This window comes from Asterias amurensis, chromosome 3 (genome assembly GCF_032118995.1).
Source record: "Asterias amurensis chromosome 3, ASM3211899v1".
NCBI lineage: Eukaryota > Metazoa > Echinodermata > Asteroidea > Forcipulatida > Asteriidae > Asterias > Asterias amurensis.
In genome coordinates, this window is record NC_092650.1 from 8,062,513 (window position 1) to 8,084,968 (window position 22,456).

General features: G+C 38.0%; 1 protein-coding gene across 2 annotated transcripts in view; it reads left to right on the forward strand.

The window, feature by feature from the left end:
- The window catches only part of LOC139934357 (rifampicin phosphotransferase-like), a 44,217-nt gene that overhangs the window by 4,357 nt on the left and 17,404 nt on the right, over positions 1 to 22,456 (forward strand). For both annotated transcript variants that reach the window (XR_011785703.1, XM_071928550.1), the window contains exons 3-24: positions 44 to 115; positions 1,292 to 1,408; positions 7,446 to 7,620; positions 8,383 to 8,426; positions 10,209 to 10,345; positions 10,842 to 10,989; positions 11,107 to 11,171; positions 11,690 to 11,826; positions 12,158 to 12,214; positions 12,978 to 13,066; positions 14,146 to 14,273; positions 14,447 to 14,517; positions 14,914 to 14,978; positions 15,819 to 15,889; positions 16,144 to 16,220; positions 16,745 to 16,862; positions 17,480 to 17,580; positions 17,859 to 17,930; positions 18,523 to 18,629; positions 20,161 to 20,230; positions 20,975 to 21,064; positions 21,471 to 21,542. Coding sequence is in view for 1 of the 2 variants with exons in the window: in XM_071928550.1 (XP_071784651.1) it covers positions 44 to 115; positions 1,292 to 1,408; positions 7,446 to 7,620; positions 8,383 to 8,426; positions 10,209 to 10,345; positions 10,842 to 10,989; positions 11,107 to 11,171; positions 11,690 to 11,826; positions 12,158 to 12,214; positions 12,978 to 13,066; positions 14,146 to 14,273; positions 14,447 to 14,517; positions 14,914 to 14,978; positions 15,819 to 15,889; positions 16,144 to 16,220; positions 16,745 to 16,862; positions 17,480 to 17,580; positions 17,859 to 17,930; positions 18,523 to 18,629; positions 20,161 to 20,230; positions 20,975 to 21,064; positions 21,471 to 21,542 (2,083 nt within the window). In the remaining variant the exon portion in view is untranslated. The remainder of the gene's footprint in view (positions 1 to 43; positions 116 to 1,291; positions 1,409 to 7,445; positions 7,621 to 8,382; positions 8,427 to 10,208; positions 10,346 to 10,841; positions 10,990 to 11,106; positions 11,172 to 11,689; positions 11,827 to 12,157; positions 12,215 to 12,977; positions 13,067 to 14,145; positions 14,274 to 14,446; positions 14,518 to 14,913; positions 14,979 to 15,818; positions 15,890 to 16,143; positions 16,221 to 16,744; positions 16,863 to 17,479; positions 17,581 to 17,858; positions 17,931 to 18,522; positions 18,630 to 20,160; positions 20,231 to 20,974; positions 21,065 to 21,470; positions 21,543 to 22,456) is intronic.

Genomic DNA, 22,456 nt, shown 5'->3' on the forward strand with positions numbered 1-22,456 from the left:
TCCCCTTCTCTTCAAAGGTTTTTTGCTCTCTTTTTTCTTTCAGTGTTGGTGTTAGAGACACATCAGATGAGCAAGTTGACGAACGTCCGTTGGTTCATGTCCGATGCACATTGTTGTAAGAAATTTACCATTAAAGACCCTGGACACTATTGGTAGTTGTCAAAGACCAGTCTTCTCACTTGGTGTATCTCGACATATGCATAGAATAACAAACCTGTGAAAATTTGAGCTCGATTCGTCTTTGGAGTTGCGAGATAACTATGAAAGAAAAAAACGTGACCCTTGTCACACGAAGTTGTGGGCTTTTAGATACTTGATTTCGAGACCTCAAATTCAAAACTTGAGGTCTCGAAATCAAATTCGTGAAAAATTACTTCTTTCTCGAAAACTACGTCCCTTCAGAGGGAGCAGTTTCTCACAATGTTTTATACTATCAACATCTCCCCCATTATATACTCGTTACAAGTGAGGTTTTATGCTGATAATTATTTTGAGTAATTACCATAATAGCTATATATATAGCTCTACGGTGATTAACAATTATAGTCGCACCATGGTCACACGCAGTTGTGTGCTTTCACATGCTTGATTTCGAGACCTCAAACTAATTCCAAATCTGAGGTCTCGAAATCAAAATCGTGGAAAACTACTTCTACTTCGAAAACTACGTCACTTCAGAGGGAGCTGTTTCCGTCAATGTTTTATACTACCAACCGCCCCATTACTCGTAATCAAGGAAGTTTTTTTATAATAATTATTTTGAGTAATTATATCCAATAGTGTCTACTGCCTTTAAAAACCTACAGCAGCTTTCGATGGTATCTACATGTGTATAAAGCATTTTTAAGAAACAATTCATTTCGAAGTAATCGGGTTAAGCAAAATATATTTAGTTGTATGTATCAAAATCTGAATCTGATACGATATTGTCACGACAGGGACTCGAACCCACACTAAAACCCACACCTAAATATTATATGAGTATAGTGCACATGCTATTGCCATCATGGTTAGACTGCAGGACTTGTGCTCATGAGGTTGTGGGTTCAACCTCAAGCTAACCGCTTATTTCACAATGACTAGATTAGCTATTGTCATCTATAGTTAATACCAAAAATGTTTTATTATGCAAATCGTAATCATAGGCTTAAAACCAATGTTTGTATGAGAGAGAGGTTGGCTATTTGCCAGCTTGGTGTTTATATCCCCTTTTTGAGAGTTTGCAGAGTTCCTTTGATGGGAAGATCATCTAAACACCCCAAATGAACACAAATATTAATCTTTGTGACAGATGGAGTGCCTTCACGTCTTACTTTGATTTCACCACCGATGTCCATCCTCACCTGGCAGCCGAGAATCTCGCGACAAACCCGTCCTCAAAGAATGATCTGATTGGACGAATAAATAGGTAGGCCCATATTATACGAGTTTGTTCTCTGTACCTACTATAGACTCGACTCAAGTCGAACTTTCGTAGAGTCCTCATATCGTGAAGAGCTTTATTTCACTACTTTGCTATGCGCCCTCACGTGGCCAACAAAGTTTGCTATGTTCGGTAAAAACTAGTTATGGGCCCCTGTCTTTATCTGCAAGGATAAAGACATGCTTGCTTTCCAGAACCAATGATTTAATTGGATACTATCATTCCATTGGAAAGTGTGCAGTGACCTAGCTTTGGTCCGGGTGACGTGTGGCAGCTGCACTTTCGGTCGTCTGCTTATGAATCTAGGTGAAAGGTGAAGCTGGATGGGGATTGACCTAGGATTGAGGCCACTCCTGAGCCTCGAAGTGTGGCGTCAAATGTTCAGGCTATGTTCGTAAGTCCGATTCAACTCTCTGGATTGGCAATTACTTGAGGGCCCACGCAAAAAAAAAAAAAAAACTCATCAGAGCTAGCTCTCTGTATTGCCGTTGACTTTGGTAATTAGCACGAAACCCGACTTGAACTAAGTCTATTCTCTACCCGGTTTAGACAGGCGCTCTAGAGTCGCGCCGCACCAAATTATTAACAAGTTTAACGTGTGAAACAGTAATAGGAACACTGGCTGGGAGTCGAATGATCGACTGTGGCATTCGTTCGGAACGTCTTGGTTTCAGACGTCGATGTGGAAACTTTTGTTTTTCCACCTCGATTCGCTCAGTCATAATCTATTTGGTTCGGCGCGATGGACTCTGTCGCCCCTGTCTGAGGTGGGGTGGATTTCACAAAGAGCTATTATGACTAGTCTTATCTCGAGTTAGGACCAGTTACTCATCCTAACTTAGGACTATCCATGCAATTTGTATATCTCCTAGGACTAGTCCCTAACTCTTTGTGAAATCGACTGCTGGGTGTAGACTTTCCTGCAGGGTGGCGGGGTTTACGATTGAAGCCTATAATTATTACTTGTTCATATATTAAACTTCTTTTTTTTTTTCTTTTTTTTTCAATATGCCGGACTTTATATAGTTTTGAATCATTGTAGTTGATCTTTAAATGAACATGGCAATGTTATTAAACAATTTAGTCCAATAATCAAGGATTCAAAAATTTCATGACATATCTACAAAAGTGCAATTTTGAACAAACAAATTCATAAAAATGAACAAAAAACAAACACGAAATAGGGTTTCACTTTCACTATCCGCACGGTAGTGAAAGGTTCACGAGCAACTGTCGGTGTTATTATTGATGTATATATCATAAAAGCATTGAACACCCTCCTTTGGTTTATTCTTTCGTGCATTTTTTTAGAGTAGATATTGTGCATCTTAACAAAGCTCTATTTTATATCCTTTAAACATTTTCTTTTTATGAATACTCTATAGCTATAGCAGCTTATACTATATGATTTTCTTGAGACCTGGCGACTGATCTTAATTAAAAGTAGATTCAGCAAGCTATATAGATGTAACATACACAGTTTACAAAGCAATATCCCCATTATTGGTAACTTGTGCTTAAAGACACTGGACACTATTGGTAATTGTCAAAGACCAGTATTTTCACTCGCTGTATCTCAACACCAAGTAAGGTTTTATGCTAATAATTATTTTGAGTAATTACAAACAGTGTCCACTGCCTTTAACAAAATATAAGTATCTGTACCGGTGTTATTTGCATGTAACTTGGAAGTTTTGCAAAGAAACGACCGATATAAAACTATACCTGGATAAAGTACAACAAGAATGACCCAAACAAAACAGTTGCCACTATAAACTTATTCAAGAACTCTAAAAAATTGTAGCTTGGTTATAAAAATGTTATACGCGTCATAAACTGCATTCAAAATACATGGTTCGTGCACATACTGAAATAACTTTGGTGCCGTTTGTGGGTAGACACCTAAAACACTATTGAGTGCTTCCCAAGTTATCGTTGTTTTGTCCCAATGCTACCAAATTTCATTTAAAGTGTGAGTAACATATTATACCACACACAAAACAAACTTCGTCAAATTTCATGATCTACGCTGAATGAAAATAATATCGTGAAAACATTTAATACAAATGCTCCAAGAAACAAACCAATGAAAAACCAGAATATTAAAACTTATGCCACTATTCGTCAGATATCTCAGTGATGTGTGGTTCACTAAGTTTGTGTTGTTTTGAAAAGTTCTTTCAATCTTGCGCTGGATTTTATTTTACTGTGCTTAAAAATTTGAGCTATATAGGCTCTAACGTTATCACTATGAATGATGCCATACAAGTTATCAGGACATGCGCTTTACTCTTAATATTTAGCAACCTCTAAACGAATACACATAGTGCTGCTATCCATAGTGATGCCGTAAGCCACTGATGTGAATAATTAATTGTAAACTCTATGTCTATGACGTTCGAATTGCCGTAGAATTTGAGTCTTTGGATGCTTTAAAGCAACTAACAATTTCGAATACACTGTGTGGTAATTATCATGCAGGCTCTGATAACAGCTGCTAAATTTGATATCACCATTTCGACTACGCTGTAGTGAAAACAATTTCGTTTAATCTGCAACAAAACAGTGGTGATAAAAAAAAGCGGATTTAAATCGACACCACCTAAGCATGTTTGTAAATTGCCCAGATAATCTCACAAACGGCATGTGTAATCGAAGCGCCAGCGCACATAATTTGACAGCTACCACGACAAGTCCATGAAATGGTGTGGCATAATGCAGTAGTGGAATGAAAAGTCACGAGGAATGATAAAAGTAAACTCGGAAAACCAAGGACAATTGACCTTGGGTCATAATAGGAATTAACTAGAAAAAATAGGATTAAACATATTAGTCCTATTTGTTCTATTTCCTCTGCTTGTTTGCTTGCACCACCACCGCATCCCACTGTCAGTGCCTCATGGGGTACAGAAGCCATGGGTACCAATGCACCGACGATTATGATGAAGATGCTACACTCCCACATGGTCAGTTCAATTTGCCTGCAGTTTGAAAAAGTTTAATAGGATATTATTAACATTCGCATCTCTGTGTTTCGTTGACGATGAGAGCACTCTTTACAAGAGTGAGAAATGGTAAAAAAAAAACAATGTCTTTTTAGTCAATACGTTTTGTTTCGTCTGCTTGAATACATCAATAAAATGTTTATTGTTTCTTGATTTGCTTATTTCATCTTACCTTTTTGAAGAAACGCGAGAAAGGCATATCAGGGTCAAATTGATTCCAGTTTGTTGCTGGAACTAACTAAATTTGGGGAATGATAATCATTGCCTATTTTAAAAGTAAGCTCTTACTGTAAATTCTGTTTGCAGACACATCGGACTTAATCAGTCGGTTTAATACGTCCAGCCTTTTTGCCCGTATAGTTTTTATTTTGATCTGCAAACAAATATATATGTTGTTATGGTTTTATCAGCCTACCGAGGTACTAATACACGCAACTTCAAATGAAACATAGGTACCGAAACTTCTTAAGGAGAACACAATTGCTTAAACGCAACGTATAACTTGAAGAACTAAACGAACGGAGACGCCAACCTCCATACAGCTACTGGCGATCATATCCTTATATCTACGCCATCATACAACAAGTAGACCATAACATAATTAGCGATTGTGTTTTGTTGATCGATACTTGTGGCAGGACCTTTAGTTATTTTGAAGTTGAAATTGTTGACAATTTTGGCATTGTAGCAGTTATAACCCTACCACACGCAATCAAAGGGGAGTACCCCAAAAATAATGAGAAATACCAGGTGTTTCGGGTTTGTACAAACGCCACAAACAAGCTATAAAGGAGAATACCCCCCAAAATGAGCAATGGCATGTGTTTTGGCAAGGTTGATTGAGCTGCGCCGAAGGGCAATAACAATGTAACATGCGTTGTCAACGAACACAAAAAAAAAGTAGTGGAAAACACGCTCGGGGGCATGGACACGTGGCATAAAGGGTCTGGTATACGTGTGGTATAATGACTCTGAACATTAACAGCAAAACAAACTTCAGTGAAGTAGGCCTACAGCAGCTAGTCTTGGATGGTATGTTGAATTGAAAAAAACACAGTTCCCTTCGAAGTACAATGGTAATGGAAAAATATATGTTATCCTCAACAATATTTTTAAAAAAAATAGCTTCGTTACCGCGGTAACGCTTCTCGGATCATGTATTCATGTAGAGAGTATTATTTCTGTATGGAAGTAATCGCTCCGGAGTATCGGCGATATATTATATAATAAAAAAAATAATAAAAAATAAATAAATAAAAAACGCGACCGACAAAAAGAAGTGGAAAACTTTAAACGTTCACACAGGTTAAATTCGTAAAGGAGTCGAACGGTTCCAAAAAACAATTAGGTATATAGGCCTATACATTGCCTGAAGACACTTCAGAAATCAAATTCAGTTCAAAATAGCAATTCCAGGATCATCCCACGAAGTAATATATGCCTGTGATATTTTTTTCGCAGGTTTTTTACCAAGTTTGTGTACTGGGGGAGGAAAATTAAGTTTCGACGACCCTCTTTAGAAGAACATCTGAAATAGACTACCAGCCAAATAGTTTGGCTGGTAGTCTACTTCAGATGTTCTTATCTGAAGTAGACTACCAGCCAAATTATTTGGCTGGTAGTCTACTTCAGATGTTCTTCTAAAGAACATCTGAAGTAGACTACCAGCCAAATTATTTGTTCTTCTAAAGAGGGTTTATGAGACCCAACACTTGGTGTCCCACATCAAGTATGCCGCCCACGCATGCGTGATAAGTCGATGAGAAATACTCAAAAATTTAATAAACTTAACCAAGTCTGTTGAGCATTCTCATTGTGAAACGTTTTGCATAATGAAAGAAAGTGTTGATATGAAATGATTAATTTATGCCATTCATTGTGTGACCTAGCACGTGTACGCATTGGTTATGCTTAATGCGTAGAGAGAAAGTACACTCCGATTTACCATACCCAGATGGTTTTTCCTGTGTATTAAAGCAGGAAAGCAAAAGGACCTGGCAAGAGAAAATTAAACAAATTTGTAAAAAAAAAAAAAAATGGTGGACAACTTTATTTATACGGTATAATATTCTACATAAGCTATTGTTTTATCTAAACTTGAATATTTCTTTCGTAGGATATCACATTGAAACTACTTTGATCTCCTTTTGTTAAACACAAACACAAAATATTTACTTGAAGTGCTCCCCGAGTACATTAATTTGCCGAGACTTTGTGGGTATTTTTCTCCTGCAGCTGAGTTGATGACTTGATATTGGCTGTCATCGCTGATGAAACGCGCATGCGTGAAGAGCTAAGTTGGTTGCGAGGGGGAGGGGGTCGATTACACATAACGTTGTTATTGAAGTTATGAATTCGGAGAGCCGATTCAGCAGCCACAGCCAGGAACCGGGGCAAACACCGGGGCGAACCCCTTTTCTTTTTGAGAAGTGCACTAAATTATTTTTACGTGCGTTACACTTCACACGTGACCAACGGCTTTACGTCCCACCCAAAGGACGTTATGAGTGTCTTGCTTAAGGACACAAGTGTTTCGAACCCACACTCTGCTGATAAAAAACACCAGAGTTTGAAGCGGGTGCTCTTAACCGCTCGACACTACAACACTCAAACTGTCTCTTCAATATCAGGAAATGTATTAGCTTTAAACAAATTATAATAATGTGAGATGAACATTACCAATGAGTTATACACGTTTTCCGTCGTCCGTCTAATGGCTGCCGCAGCATTACCCCCATGACATGTAAATCTGACAGGCCGGGGCATCGCAGGGTTAAACTATTCAAAATATGATATCCTTTGCTATAAGCCATCATTGATGGTATGCAAATTATATTCTACTGATAGTCTTCAGAAAGTTAGCTTTTTTAAGTGGTGAACGTATTGTCCCAAATCTCATGTTCTACTTTGTGTTTCTTTGTTTGGGTCGGCTGTCTCCTAATACGAATACACTGACAATCCTATTACTGTTGTTATTTGTTAAATTTGATTACCGTTGTTCCTTTTTGACGTGGCAGTAATTCTAGCCATCATTATGAGCAGTTTGGAATGATCCATGGAACTGTCCAAGTTGGAGGTAACGAGGAGACTACACTGCTCATGCGCGGTGTGAAGACACTATCAGGTGGATCAGGATCGGACCAATGGGATGAGAGCATACAGTATTACGTCATCAACTACATTGTACAGGAGGTTGGTCAGAAAAGAAATCATGTTTGCTCCAGAACAATCAGTGTGATTGATGCTATATGGATGAGCTAGCTGGAGAGCACTCCATTAGTACAATTTTAACAGCTTGAATTATCAATTTTACTTTACGTTTGAATGTGCAACTTGTTTAGGCATGCACTGTATATCCTCCTCTTGTCATCAGAACTTTGGGTTTAAATTGTGTGTTTGGTCTTTTGAATAATACTTAAAGGCAGTTGACACTATTGGTAGCAAAACAATTATTGGCATAAAACCTTACTTGGTGGCGAGTAATGGGGAGAGGTTGATGGTATAAAACATTGTGAGAAACGGCTCCCTCTGAAGTGCCATAGTTTTAGAGAAAGACGTAATTTCCCATGAATTTGATTTCGAGACCTCAGATTGAGGTCTCGAAATCAACCATCTAAACATACAACTTCGTGTGACAAGGGTGTTTTTTTTCTTCCATTGTTATCTCGCAAGTTCGATGACCGATTGAGCTCAAGTTCTCACAGGTTTGTTATCTTATGCTTATGTTGAGGTACACCAACTGTGATGGCTAGTCTTTGACAATTACCAATAGTGTCCACTGCGTTTAATATAATGGTACAGCTTTCGAGAACGTGTCCTAAACTTGTGAACGTGTCATCGGAAACAAAGAGGAAGTTAATTTGTGAACTGTTAGTTGCTTTGGTAAAACCAAAAATATTTGTTGATAATTCTTTCTCAGAAATACAATACTCATGTCTTGTTTTTCATTTACAGGATGGAAAGTGTCTTCACGTGGGCGCCTACTACGATGGGAAAAGGTAAAACAATCCTACATCTATATTATCTCTATTGGTAAACCAAGATAAACTGTCATGTCAGTTTGCGATCTGATTACCATCATGTGCATAGCTGTGATGGTTACCTTCAGCTCAGGTAGTAGTTCAAAGCAGGACAGTTTCTTTCAGAACTGAGAAGTCTCCCGAATTTCGAAAATCTACTCCGCGGTGTAGTTGAATATAACGCAAGACAAATTACTCAAAAGAACATATTAATCTACCCACAAGATGCACGCAAAGCCAATACTTATACCTCACCATGCAATGCCCCAAATCCCATAACGAACATAGTTATTTTTGTGCACAGTTGGCCCGTGCAGTTGAATAGGTAGTTAATGCCGATCAACTTGCTTGAAAGTGTTTCCGAGAGCTGGCGGGTTTTGCAAACATGAGATACGTATATACTTAAACAATTATAATTTGGTGTAACCCTTACACCGATATACGAAAGCACTGAATACTCAAAGTCAGTTCTGTGAAGAAAAATCATATTATAGCTCGAATAGAATATGAACGTACGACCTTTGCCATCAGATGTCTTACCAACCAGACCACCGAGATAGGCCGGTAGCTAGAGACAGTTCGAACCATGTTCACAAAAACCTGTGTTATAGCATACAGCAGGTACCCCGACGATAAACTTAAATTTGCATCGAGGATAAAGAGTATTATTTGGTTTACCATTACACCAATGCAGTCCTTTCCCGATTTTTTTTTTTTTTTTTTTTAATCACAGTCATATTACTCAGGTGGGATTCGAGCCCAAGACGAATTACAAATTCTAGAACACTGCAATTCAAAAGCAGTTGCCTTAAAGACACTGGACTGTCTTCTCACTTTGTGTATCTCAACATATGCATAAAATAACAAACCAGTGAAAACTTCAGCTCAATTGGTCGTCGAAGTTGGGAGATAATAATGAAAGAAAGAATACTCTTGTCACACGAAGTTGTGTGCGTTTAGACGGTTGATTTTGAGACCTCAAATTCGAAATCTGAGGTCTCGAAATCAAATTCGTGGAAAGTCACTTCTTTCTCGAAAACTACGTTACTTCAGAGGGAGCCGTTTCTCACAATGTTTTATACCATTAACCTCTCCCCATTACTCATTACCAAGTATGGTTTTACAATGGGAGACTTTTTAGAAGCTCTGCCACTAGAGGGCAGCAGACCTACCAGGTAAGGGTGCACAACTCCTATAGCAAACAATGGTAAATGCTAAAAATTCAAAAATACTCAAAAAATATTTAGAAGTCGCTCAGCCTCTTGAAAATTAAATCAGATACATTGTCATACAACTAAATTTCAGATTTCTTCTCAAGTTTTGGTAGGTCAGCATTTTTGGAATTTTTGCTAATTACCCTAAAAGAAACACTCCCCAAAACTCATGCACACCGCTTGTTATCCTTGGGGAACTCGTGTCTAGTACGTCCTGTTCCAGAACAGTTTGGTTTATGCTGGCAATGTGTTATGAAAAACAAAATACAGTTTGGCTAAATCTAAAATACAAAATCAAAAACACGCAAAACACAAGGTATTTGCTGTCTGTCAGTGACCGTCACTCATGCTTCTCCTATTCCTAAAGTTGACATTACCTGGTGAAGAGCGCCCTCTCTTGGTGATTGGCAGATAGTCTAAAGTTTTCCATTGATGATGCGCTTCGAGACGCCCGTAAATCAAATGCTACATAGAAATTAAAGTTTTGTATTATGTTTTATCAATTTCAGCCATCTAAACCCCACTTTGAATATTATTTTCTACACAGTGTGTCGTTCTCAGGGTTTATGACCAACCCGAATGGTTTTATACACCCAGTTCGGTCGGTATATTTACCCGTGTGTAAACTGATGGGGAATTATAACGAGCTGCCCAAGACATTCTCATTCAGTGTTCGTTTTGAAAGTAGGTATCACATTTTCCTGTCAATAAGTAAATCAGAAAACTCAGAAGTACCATAAGAGTATCGGGCCAGAATTTGTTAACCTGGTGATGAGTACGATTTGCCATGCTTATGTTGACGTCAGAATGACCCGTTTGTGGTCAATATGACCCTAAACGGGTCACGTTGATCACAAACGTGAAAGTTTGACCTTATATGGGTCAAGCAACCCGAACCATGAAATGAGTATAACCCATAATGTTAATTTTCCATGTAAATTTGAAAGCTGGCACTCCCTTCAGACATGGACCACTAATATCATTAAGTTGGTATTTTATGCAGTGTTCATTTTGACTGTTGAATCCCATTTTACCAAACGAAGGGTCCAGTTGTTGTTGCTTTTTGTGTGTGTGTTTGTTTGTTCGTTGTTGTCCTTGTTTTTGATAAGTGCTCTCGTTGGTGAGGACAAACCTATTTCGCAGAGGCATTTATTAAACCAGATCCGTTGTTTTCTCATAGATGATTCAACTCTAGAGATACAAACTAAAGTTGACAAGAGAGCCTACTTCAACCTGGGCACGGACCAGAGCATGAGGGTGTGTGAAGCTATGAGTAGCTACCGGGTCAACGGCGTGCAGGCACGGGGCTTCTGTCAAACAATGTTCAGGTAAGCATGCAACCACTTTAAGGCATGGTATTGATATTTAAGATGCGTTTCAACAAATACGGTTTGAACAAGATTGTTTTTTTCTGTTCGGTTAAAACACGTTTGTTATCTCTACAGATCCGACAATGCGAGACCGAAAACTCATCCCATCCAAGAGAGATGTCAACTTTGCAAGGAGCCAGGTTTGTGCGAAGAATACTTAAAATAATCAAATCCTCATTATTAACTTGTAACTAGCTTTCGTAAGATAAAATTAGCAGTTGATCGACAACTGTTTTTTAGTTTAGTTATTTCAGTTATGGCAATACAAACCTTTGGTTATAACCCCATACAGCAGCATTGGTTATATAAAAGCATTTAAAAAAAAAATGTTTACTTCGAAGTAATGTGGTTATGTAGAAAAATAAAAGTTTTATTGCTCAACGTTTTGAATCTGAGAAGCGTTACCGTGTAACGCTTCTCAAATTGTGTATTAGTGATGAGTATTCGAAATCGGTCCCGCTGCTGATTTTCGGCGATATCTAAACAACTGGAACACGTTTTGAAATTACTAGAGATTGGTTAGATTGTGAACATCTACATTTAGGATTAAAACAATTGAACGGTTCCTATAAACCCAAATGTATACATTTCCCTAAATGATTTTTAGAATCTCAAATAAAATGAGGGTACTATTATACTTTGACCCGAACATTTACAGCCGAACTCTGCGGGGCTGATCGAGAAGCTTTGGTGCTACCTTTAGGGGCCTCTTCGTGTCGAGTTGGCTCAATGACCGGTGGCAAAGGCTCACAACTCGCCATGCTGATAGAGCTCAAGAAACATCGACAGGTGGAGGTGAGAAACAAAACCAGAATCTCAGTATAGACATGAGAGGATGTTTTTGTATTGATGATAGAAGATGCCTATTGTTCTACCTTTTACATTACTTATAAGCAGACATGCGAAGAGATTGCATGAGCTACACGCTCTATATTCTGGGAATGGAGTCGGAAGAAAACTTCCACCTTTTTGTTTTGGGAAAAAACTATTTAGTACTTTATGTTAGACTCATACAAACATATTTTAGTCAAAGGAGAAGTTAGAAAGATTCAGTCATATTTTAATCACAACTGAAGGACTGGCGTTAAATCTACTGAAGTTAGATTGTTTTCAATTGTCTTTACAGTTTGAAGTTCCAAATGGCTTTTGCATAACAACCAAGGCATTCAATCAGCATATGGAGGTAAATATTTGTGATGTATTTTGTCTGAATGTTATTTAGAACGCATTTAAAGGCATGGACACTATTGGAATTTACTCAAAATAATTATTAGCATAAAACCTTACTTGGTAACGAGTAAGGGGAGCTGTTGATAGTATAAAACATTGTGAGAAACGGCTCCCTCTGAAGTGACGTAGTTTTCGAGAAAGAAGTAATTTTCCACGTATTTGATTTCGAGACCTCAGATTTAGAATTTCAGGTCTCGAATTCATGCATTGAAAGCACACAACTTCGTCCGACGAGGGTTTGTTCATGCATTATTCTCTCGCAACTTCGACGACCGATTGAGCTCAAATTTTCACGGGTTTGTTATTTTATGCATATGTTGAGAAGACTGGTCTTTGACAATTACCAATAGTGTCCAGTGTCTTTAAAAACAAACGTTCTGTATGACGGTATTAAAGTTAGTTTGATGTTTGACTTCGGACTTTGGACATTCGTATAGGTTTGTGCAGCGAATACCAACGTTGCTTTTGTCGATATTGGACATTGGACATTCACATTTACTGTCGTCAAATACTATTTGTAGGGGTCTTCTGTTTTGTATGTTAAACCATAATTTGTCTGTTTGCTCTGTCGTATTTTCATGAGGTTGATGATTGTCACAGCCCCGTGATCTATATGAAATAGTTCTTCATAATTATAGTAACTTGTGATTAAATTAATTTCAAATTCAAAAAATACTTTAAATAAGCATAATATGTTTTTCATTTGATTTTTTTAGGAAAATGAAGACTTGCGGACTGCCATAAAGACTCTCAGCGAGGTGTCTTGTGGGATACAAAATGGCGACCTGAAATCGGCCTGTGAAAAGTAAGTCACAAACATATAATATATCACATATTTACAAATAACTTACAGGGTTTACAGAAGGTAGTGGTGAAAGACTTCTCTTGAAATATTATTCCATGAAATGTTTTACTTTTTGAGAAAACATTAAACATTATCAATTCTCGATATTGATTATTACGGATTTATTTTAAACACATGTCATGACACGGCGAAACGTGCAGAAACTAGGGTGGTTTTCCCGTTATTTCCTCCCGAATCCGATGACTGATTGAGCCTTAATTTTCACAGGTTTGTTATTTTTATATATAAGTTGTGATACACAAAGTGTGGTGAGCCTTTGAACAATACTGTTTACCGAAAGTGTCCAATGGATTTAATGCTTGCATTTTGTTGTCACGTCAAACCTAGTCAGTTTACTGGTAATTACGGGTTTTTTTAAGAGTGTCGTTTTTTGTTGGAAATAATATGTAAACCACCTTTTATCTTTTGTTTAAAGGGTGGCTGCAGTGGTTTTGTTTTTTAATTTAAACGATTAAACATGACTTTTTAAACCTGAAATATTTTTTAAAATTTTGTATTGAATGCGCAAGTATTTTAAAAGTGGTTTCCAAGAGATTAGGGGAACCCACCCCGCCCCTAAAAGGGAGCCTTCATGTGACGTCATGTCGGGAACCCGAGCCGTCGGGTCCCCTGGCTGTGTGCATATAGAGACGTGTGCATTGTGTGGCCTGGTACCTAGGCGCGTGTAGTTAGGAACCAGACTCCTTTTGCCGACGATATGTTTGAATTCCCGACGTGACGTCGATGGTAGGGGGCGGTAAAAATCCACAAAAGGGGGGGCATGACTTATTCGCTAATTACGCAAGTGAGATATGTCGGGGAAAAAACAAAACACATTTTATTGATGTTCAATACATATATCAGAAATAAATGACAGCAAAATTAACTTTTATTTTAATTCACTGCAGCATCCCTTTAAAGGTGCTAGTAAGAGCTCCCACTGCAGGGTGATGTGTATTTTCTTTTTTTATGCAAATAGTTAATATGCATTTATCGTGCCCGTATTTTGTCATTACTTTATTTTGTGTTAAATCCAATAGCACGGTTGCACTGATCAGCAAAACCGAGATATCAGACGACATGAAAATAGTTATCTCCCGCCAATTTCATGAGCTGTTTACAGAAAACAAGGACGGCCAATCGTTTGCTATTCGTTCTTCTGCTGTCGGTAAGTTATTCTTTAGAAAGTTGAGTCCTCTGTTAAGATGCCTTAAACCCCCCAAGTTGCATTGAAACTAAAATATACCGTTAGTGTCAACCAATTCAAAATGAATATGCAGTAGCCTAACAAAAACTATAAGTTTTTCTCTCATTGTTGTTTCAATCTCCCTCGTTTTTCAGGCGAAGACACCCCCCTGATGTCGGCCGCAGGACAGATGGAAACATATCTGTGTATAAACACACTTGAAAAGGTATGACCATTACGGTACTCCTTAAAAAACATATCCCAAAACGTGTAAACAATGCTGATAGCTAGATCACGGCACTTCACAATATTACTATCTCTGTTCGTCAGGCTTATAGACCAATAAGTTCTCCTGTTGTTCGGTGATCCGGGCCCAATTTCATAGAGCTGCTTAAGCATAATATATTGTTTAACAGATTTCTGCTAAGCAACAATGAGCAGGATATACCAGTCACAATATACATTAGAAATTTTGTTAAAGCATTTAGTTTTTGTGCTTAAGCTTTTGTACATCAGACCGTAGCATCTGCTGAGTCAATCAATTCGGACATGGCCTTATTAAAAAGAAAAATCGACATATCTATAGAATATTAGACATTGATCCATTCTCTTCTCATTTCAGATCTTCACGGCTGTACAGAAATGTTGGGCCTCACAGTTTTCATTCCAAGCAGTACAGTACAGAAGGTACGAGGTGAAGACTCGGTTAATGCGTGCACGTTACTGTAAATATTCAGCCTTTCTCACTGATTTCTCACGGCCATTTATGGGAGTCAAATGGTTGACTCCCATAAATGGCCGACCGTGTTCGTTCGCAGAGTAAAAGGAAAACCGTGCAATTTCGATTCAAATTTGTGTGGATCATTGTATACTACTTTTAAAAGATCTTTCCAGCCATATGCATTTCATAACAAACGGTTTCAAACGCTTTATAAAGATCAACTCGTCCGATCCAAGGCATCGTGTTCCTTTAAATATAATGTGTAAAGTAGTTAATTTTAAAAGAGGAAAGATTCGCAGTTGTAGACCACATAACATCATAATGAGTTAACAGTATGCTTTTGTGGATAGGCTTGCAAAATTGAGAAAAATCTACTTAAATGCTCCAAACACTATTGGCAATTACTCAAAATAAGTGTTAGCATAACAACTTACTTTGTAGCGAGTATGGAGAACTACATGTTGATAGTATACAACGTTGTGAGAAACGGCTCCCTCTAAAGTAACGTAGTTTTTGAGAAAGAAGTAAGTTCCCACTTTAAAATATTTGAATTGAACTCGAGACCACGGGAATTTGAGCATCTGAAATCACACAACTTGTGCCATTTTTTTCTTCCATCCCTTGCAACTTCGACGACCAATTGAGTTTATTAAATTGTATGCATATGTTGAGATTCACCAAGTGAGAAGACTGGTCTTTGACAGTTACCAAAGGTTCACAGTGGTTTTAAATGTCGGGATTATATTTTAGGGTGTATGTATTATATGCACTTGAATCACTTTTGTGCAATGTTGACTTTTCTTCAGACAGTATGGCCAAACTGTGGAGTCGTCAATGGCGGTTGTCGTGCAAGAAATAGTTCCGGCTGAAACCGCAGGTAAGCATGTAGCCTTATGACGTCACACTTCGAGGGTCGTGACTTACGCCAGATACCAGCCTTTAGCGGACCCGTATAATTATGATAATCATGGGGACTGAGGTTCAACAACTGAAATTGAATCCCTTACTCTCAAAGATTGATTTCTTAATTGCTTAAACCAAAGTGAAATTCATTCGTTGCTGATATTGTTTATATTAGTTTCATAATTATGGCTAAACCAACAAGCACGTATTATTTACTTTGTATTTCAGGTGTAGTATTCAGTCGGGACCCGATCACTGGTAACCCATCACGAGTAGTAATCAACGCTAACTTTGGACTCGGTGAGGTTGGTGACCCTTTATTCAACGGATAATGCTCTTAACTTATCAAGTACTAAATCCCCGAAAACTTACAATGGTCCGTGTCACTTTTGTCGAACCTGCACTGCAAACTTGGGCTGTTAAAATGACACTGGGTATTGCCACACACCAAACAAAATTAACACCATCTTTATGGTGTCAGTAAAAAATAAAAATTATTTCTGCCAAAACAGCTATTAATAAGGGAATCAATGTTTGGTGAAGAGGTTTTCAACTAGTGGTTTAAACCCGCCGAGGCCTGGTTCTTGATAATTTTAACGAGACGAAGTTCAAACACCTCCACGTGATAACCTCTCGACCAATCAGAATGGATAAACTGTAGTAGGTATTTATGAATGTAATTTTGAACATCATGATGTTAATTTTGGTTCTCCCTTCGGTTTTTATTATGTTGACAACACCCATATCAATTTTAACCAGACAGTGCATGGTGCTTAAGATACATGAACATTACTACAAATCACATCTTCTACATTAATTTTACCAACAGAGTGTGGTCGCAGGTGTCAGCGAAGTGGATACCATCGCATTGGAAGTGGATAGCATGAACAATCTGACGGTTGCAGAGAAGACTATTGGACGGAAAGAAGAAGCCATTTTCGTGGCAGGTATAATACACTGAAGCCCGGTTCATACTTTCTGCGAATGCGAAGCCAATTTTGAAGTCACGTGGATATTTTCGCAGCGAATGTTGAAAGTAAAACCAGTTCCTACGGACTTACGACGATGTCGTAACCTTTAGTGCGTCCTGCCTCTTCAATAGCAATAATATACACTGATTTATACAGCACATGAAATATTCCACATTCAGACTATTTTCCCTCCTTTAAGGTTCTGGAAACATTATTTGAATCGGAGAAAACCAACTATGGGCTTGGCTTTGAATTCTCGGTAAGAGTCAAGACCCCAACTTCCTGGCTCTGCTAATACCGCAGAGCTCCGCGCTTATGATCACAATATTATTCTCTGTTCGTGCAAGCGCAAAATATCTGTGCTAAGAGCTGTGTAAGCGAAGAAAGCCTAGTAGCGTGGAGTACGCGTGCAAGCCAAATTTCCCTGTTAAACCCGTACCGCGAAAGACGCTTGACGTAAGCGAAGAATTCCCTGCGCCGATGCTTTGCTCACGGTACATGAAATGAAATTGGGCACTGATCAAAGCCGATGGTTTAGTGTTGGAAAAACAGACAACTATAAAGTTTACTTGTCTTCATTTCAATCTTTACAGAAGAAGGGGGAACAAAAGTGACGTCACTGTCATCCACTGAGTCCGCCGGATGTGCACTATCGGACGATACATGCTTAAAACTTGGACGGATTGCACTTATGGTGAGTCAACGCAAACTCTATAATTTGTATTTTGGAAAAAATAATTTGAGAACTTGTGGTGATCCCTCGATTATATTTTGTTTAAATGGCATAGGTCAATCTCGGGATGTCGAAGCCGAGCTGTCAAGCGTACTTGACTCGAGCTCACGTTTCCATGAGCTGTAAATAAAAAAGGGTGTCGTATTTAAAACTGAAAACCCCGGTGTACAATAACAAGCGCTTGCTATTATTCTTAATCACCAGTATTTGTATTTAATTTGTCCCCAATATTGTTATAGCTTGACGATTGCTTTGGTGATGGTAGAGACATCGAGTACGCGGTGGTCGGTGAGACAGTGTACCTCCTTCAGGTAAGTTAGTGATAGGGACGGGTGGAAGAGGGTTAGGCGCTTCTCCTATTTTTGAGAATGATTCTTATAAGATGTTTTAACTGATTTGGAGTTGTTAGAAATTCATTTCACTTTTTTTTATTTATAGGCTACAATGTTGATCATTTCATCCTATACCCGCTTCAAGATTGTCGTATCTATTTATTGTGTATGTTTCTAAATATTTTCCAATATTTATTTTGAATCTGAGCCGGTGTCCCAGGCGACTCTGTCCGACGGAGATTCTGTCCGCCGGAGTAAAAGTTAAATCTCTTGGCATTTTTCCCTCAAACGGGAAACTAATGTGGACTGTAAGAGGAGTATTCAAAAGAGGGCGCTATCAGAAGAAGTTTGTATAATTATAGCTCTCCATAGACAGAATCTATTGCACACCGGAGCACATCCGGAGTTTAGACAAGTTTTTTTTCACACCCTCTTCACCAGAAGTGATTAAACAAAATTTACTTCCAGTCCCCAAAGTCCCCAAAACAGGCGCCTAATCCTCGTCATATTCATACACAAAATCACAAACTTTTTATTTTAATGTCCGCCTCATTGTTAATGACTGTTACAGGCTCGAGCCATTACAACCTTTGATGTACCCTCACAGTATGAATTGCTTCATGAGTTTGACACTGGTATTCCCTCCGACCGGCTCTTTATCACCACAGCCAATATACAGTGAGTATAGTATGCATGTCTCCATCCTCAGCGGTATGGTTAAACTGTAATGAATGTTGAAAAAAGTCCATCTCAATCAGTTCTGCAAACCACCGTTATGAATATTCAAACAATATACATATATTGATGAATCATGAAACCTGATAATGTGCATAATTAGAAATGCTTCGACTCCTAGCCACCCACGCTACTCGCGGCTGCTGTCTACGGTCGCTGTTTTGAGAGTATAAACATTTAATTTAATAGTTATGGCATATGGTTGGTAAGCCTTTAAACGTTGCGTTCCCAACGAAAATTCGTTAAAAAAACTGTTAAAAAATACACTACACGGTGATTACACAAAAAATGTGCGTACAAATAATGACAGTAAAGTCAGTTTGATATTGGATATTGGATATTTACGTAATATGCTGAAATACGGCGAATATCAGTGTTGCTTTTTAAATATTAGATATTGAACAGTGGATGCAATAAAGCAGTATTATATCCCCTAAACAAATTTATGTAAATATCCAATAACCAATATAACTTTATTGTCGTGTAAAACCAAGAATGGTGCGATGATGACGTTGGGTGCATTGAGTCAAACAGGAGACACGCACGTGGTAAAACGGTTGGTTTTAAAGCTTTGTGCGCCCTTTGAACACTTGATCAGTCTTGTCGATTAACACAAAACAAGTATTTGTGAAAAATGCAATTTAGTTTCTAATACACAATTCGGTTTTTATATGGATTAAAGTCACCTGGAAATATATTTTTTGTTTATTCTTTCAAACATTAGAGTATGTATTTCTAAACAAATAAATAATGTTTTGAGTCATTTTGTAACGATTTTTATGTTAACAAATAGATAAAGTTGTTTGGGGTGACTCCGCCTACCCCTTTTGTGACGTCAATCGAGGCAGACTTTGCCTCGATCGAACATCCAACACACGTACGTGCAATACATGCGAGTCCTAGTCGTGAGTTTGTACGTTTCGAAAAAAAAAATTCTTGCATTTCCGGCAATGTCGACCACGTGTATTGGATGCGACAAAACAACTAAAGATGGTATCAGTTTGCAAAGTGGTCCGGTCCGACGTCTTTTCCAGCGCTGTGCAGCAAACACTTCGAACCGTCGTGCTTCGAGAATCCGGAACACACCACACATTTTGTGACGCCATTCCTACAATTCTTCCAGCTAGTGGGAAGAACCTAAAGGAGTATTTGCCTATCGTGAAAAAAATCGGGTATTGTGTCAACTTTGAGGGTATGTTTTTAGCTTGCGCCAAGCGTCACAATCTTGTGTTGGCCCTGCATGCGATTCACCGTGCTGGGTAATCCGAGTGGACCGTCCGCACAGCAGCCATGCAGTGCGTGCAGTCTGCTCCGTGACCGTGGTTGTGTACGTATAGGCACCATACCGATCAGTGTCAGACTTGACACCCAGATGTAGTGTACGGGGCCAGACTGCACATTTTCTCTTCAAACATCGCGCCTCGATTGACGTCACGAACAGTACGATGACATCATGTGTTGGATTTTTTTCCAGGGAAATGTGTCCAGGCAGTACCACCCCGTTAACGACTAGTAATTTCTTCGACTGCGATGCGAGTTTTCAGGTACGATACAACTAATTTTGTTCCTGTAATTTGGATTATGCCATTATCGTTTTTCCTCTTTAAAGGCAGTGGACACTATTGGTAATTACTCAAAATAATTATTGGCATAAAACCTTTCTTGGTGATGAGTAATGGGGAGAGGTTGATGGTATTAAACATCGTGAGAAACGGCTCCCTCTGAAGTGCCATAGTTTTCGAGAAATAAGTAATTTTCCACGAATTTGATTTCGAGACCTCAGATTTAGAACTTGAGGTCTCGAAATCAACCATCTAAACGCACATAGGAACTGTGACAAGGGTGTTTTTTTTTCTTTCATTATTATCTCGCAAGTTCCATGACCGATTGAGCTCAAATTTTCACAGGTTTGTTATTTTATGCATATGTTGAGATACACCAACTGTGAAGGCTAGTCTTTGATAATTACCAATAGTGTCCACTGCCTTTAAGGGAAAGGTATTTCGTTTGATATCCACTTCTTAAATTAGTCCTTATCATGATGACCTCCCTTTCATACTCTATTTTGTTTTGCTTTCACCTTTTGTTACTTTTTGTTTTTTGTATTATGATTGTAAGGTAAAACAATAAACAACAACATATAAACAGATAAACAAACAAAGTATTTTTCCTATCCAAAATGTGTTTTCGCTCTTCACATTAGTTCCACATAAAATAAAAGTAAATTAAATGTATTTTAAGTCAAATGAATAGTAGTTTGACACCTTTCTTTCTTTGTCAATGTTAAGGTGAACCACTTGGTGCTTGGCAAACCTTTGATTCTTCCCAATGTCAAAACACTATTCTCATTCGTCAATCAAGCCTTCCTGAATCTCACGGTAAGCTTACCACACAAATCTTCCATAATTATTTTTCAATATTAGCCATTTTAACTCGACCCAATGTCCATGACAAAAACAAAATATGGAAACTTACAATTTTCATAACTTTTAACATTAGGGCTGTTTAATTGTGTTTAATTATAACCGGTTTGTGATAAATCAACCAGACGTTTTAATCAATAACCTGAGCACATGATTCAAATTTCTCAAATAGGGTCGAGTTTAAATCCCATGTTTTCTTCTTTAGCTTTCAAGCTTTAGGATAAACTGTATAACGAACAAAAATACTTGTGCGGGAAACCTAATTAAAAATCAAACTGTTAGAAATCAGGGACCGGTTTTAACAATATAATGTGCAAACAACTTATCTTACCCCTTCATTTGTTTGTTTTATTTTCTGCAGGACATGGTGGATGTTTCTAAAAGAGCCAGCTTATTCTCACCGTATGAGATTGGCAAAGCACTCCTTGGAGAAGTATGACAGGTTCCATTCATTCTGCCACTACGTATCAATCAAAATCAACTCTTAAAGGTTCTGGGTGCATTTCACAAAAAGTTATACGTTCTAGTCCCAACTCTTTGTGAAACCAGTATAACACCGATGCCAGATCGTTTTTTTTTAACACCACAGCGATGGGTGTTGTACTGTAACACTGCCAATTCACATAGAATTGAGAGTATACGTTACGGGCCTGCACCATGGCGTGTCGCCTGATATCGAAAACACGCTGATGTATGCTGACATAAGCGAGGGGAAAGTTAGGGATACGTCGTTTACGTTAAGAGGAAGCTAACAGTGTAAACTAATAAACTTGATATGATGTCAGAACTGATAATGTGTTTTTTTAGCTGTTCCGACCGTCCGTCGGAACAGGTATTGTTTTCGTCTAGATTTTTATTGTTTTTAGCTGCCGTCCGTCGGAACAGGTATTGTTTTCGTCGAGATTTTTAAAACGTTTTAGAAACGTTTTTTTTTCAAAACGCCATAGGTTTAACGCACGACTTTTTTGTGGCAAGATAATCTCAGAAACGGTAGAAATGACAGACTTGAGTTCTATATTAAATCGAAGCTTAGTACGTAACTTAGTTTTTCCACGTATGATTTTTAATCTCTTAATCAATTAGCCGAGTTATTAAAGATATGAATATTTAATTAGGCAATCTTGTTAACAGCATATCTCCCAAAATAAACGTCCGATTTTCAAAAATGCTTCATATATTGATTCTCTGGGTATTGAAGATGTGCAAAATGAAGTAATTTTATATCTCACGTCATCTTGTAATTATTTTTATTAAATGTATACAGTTATTATATAAGGAATAAAATCGCGACGAAATCAATATATAGAGGCATACATTTTACATTTTTTTTACAATCAGAAAAATGTA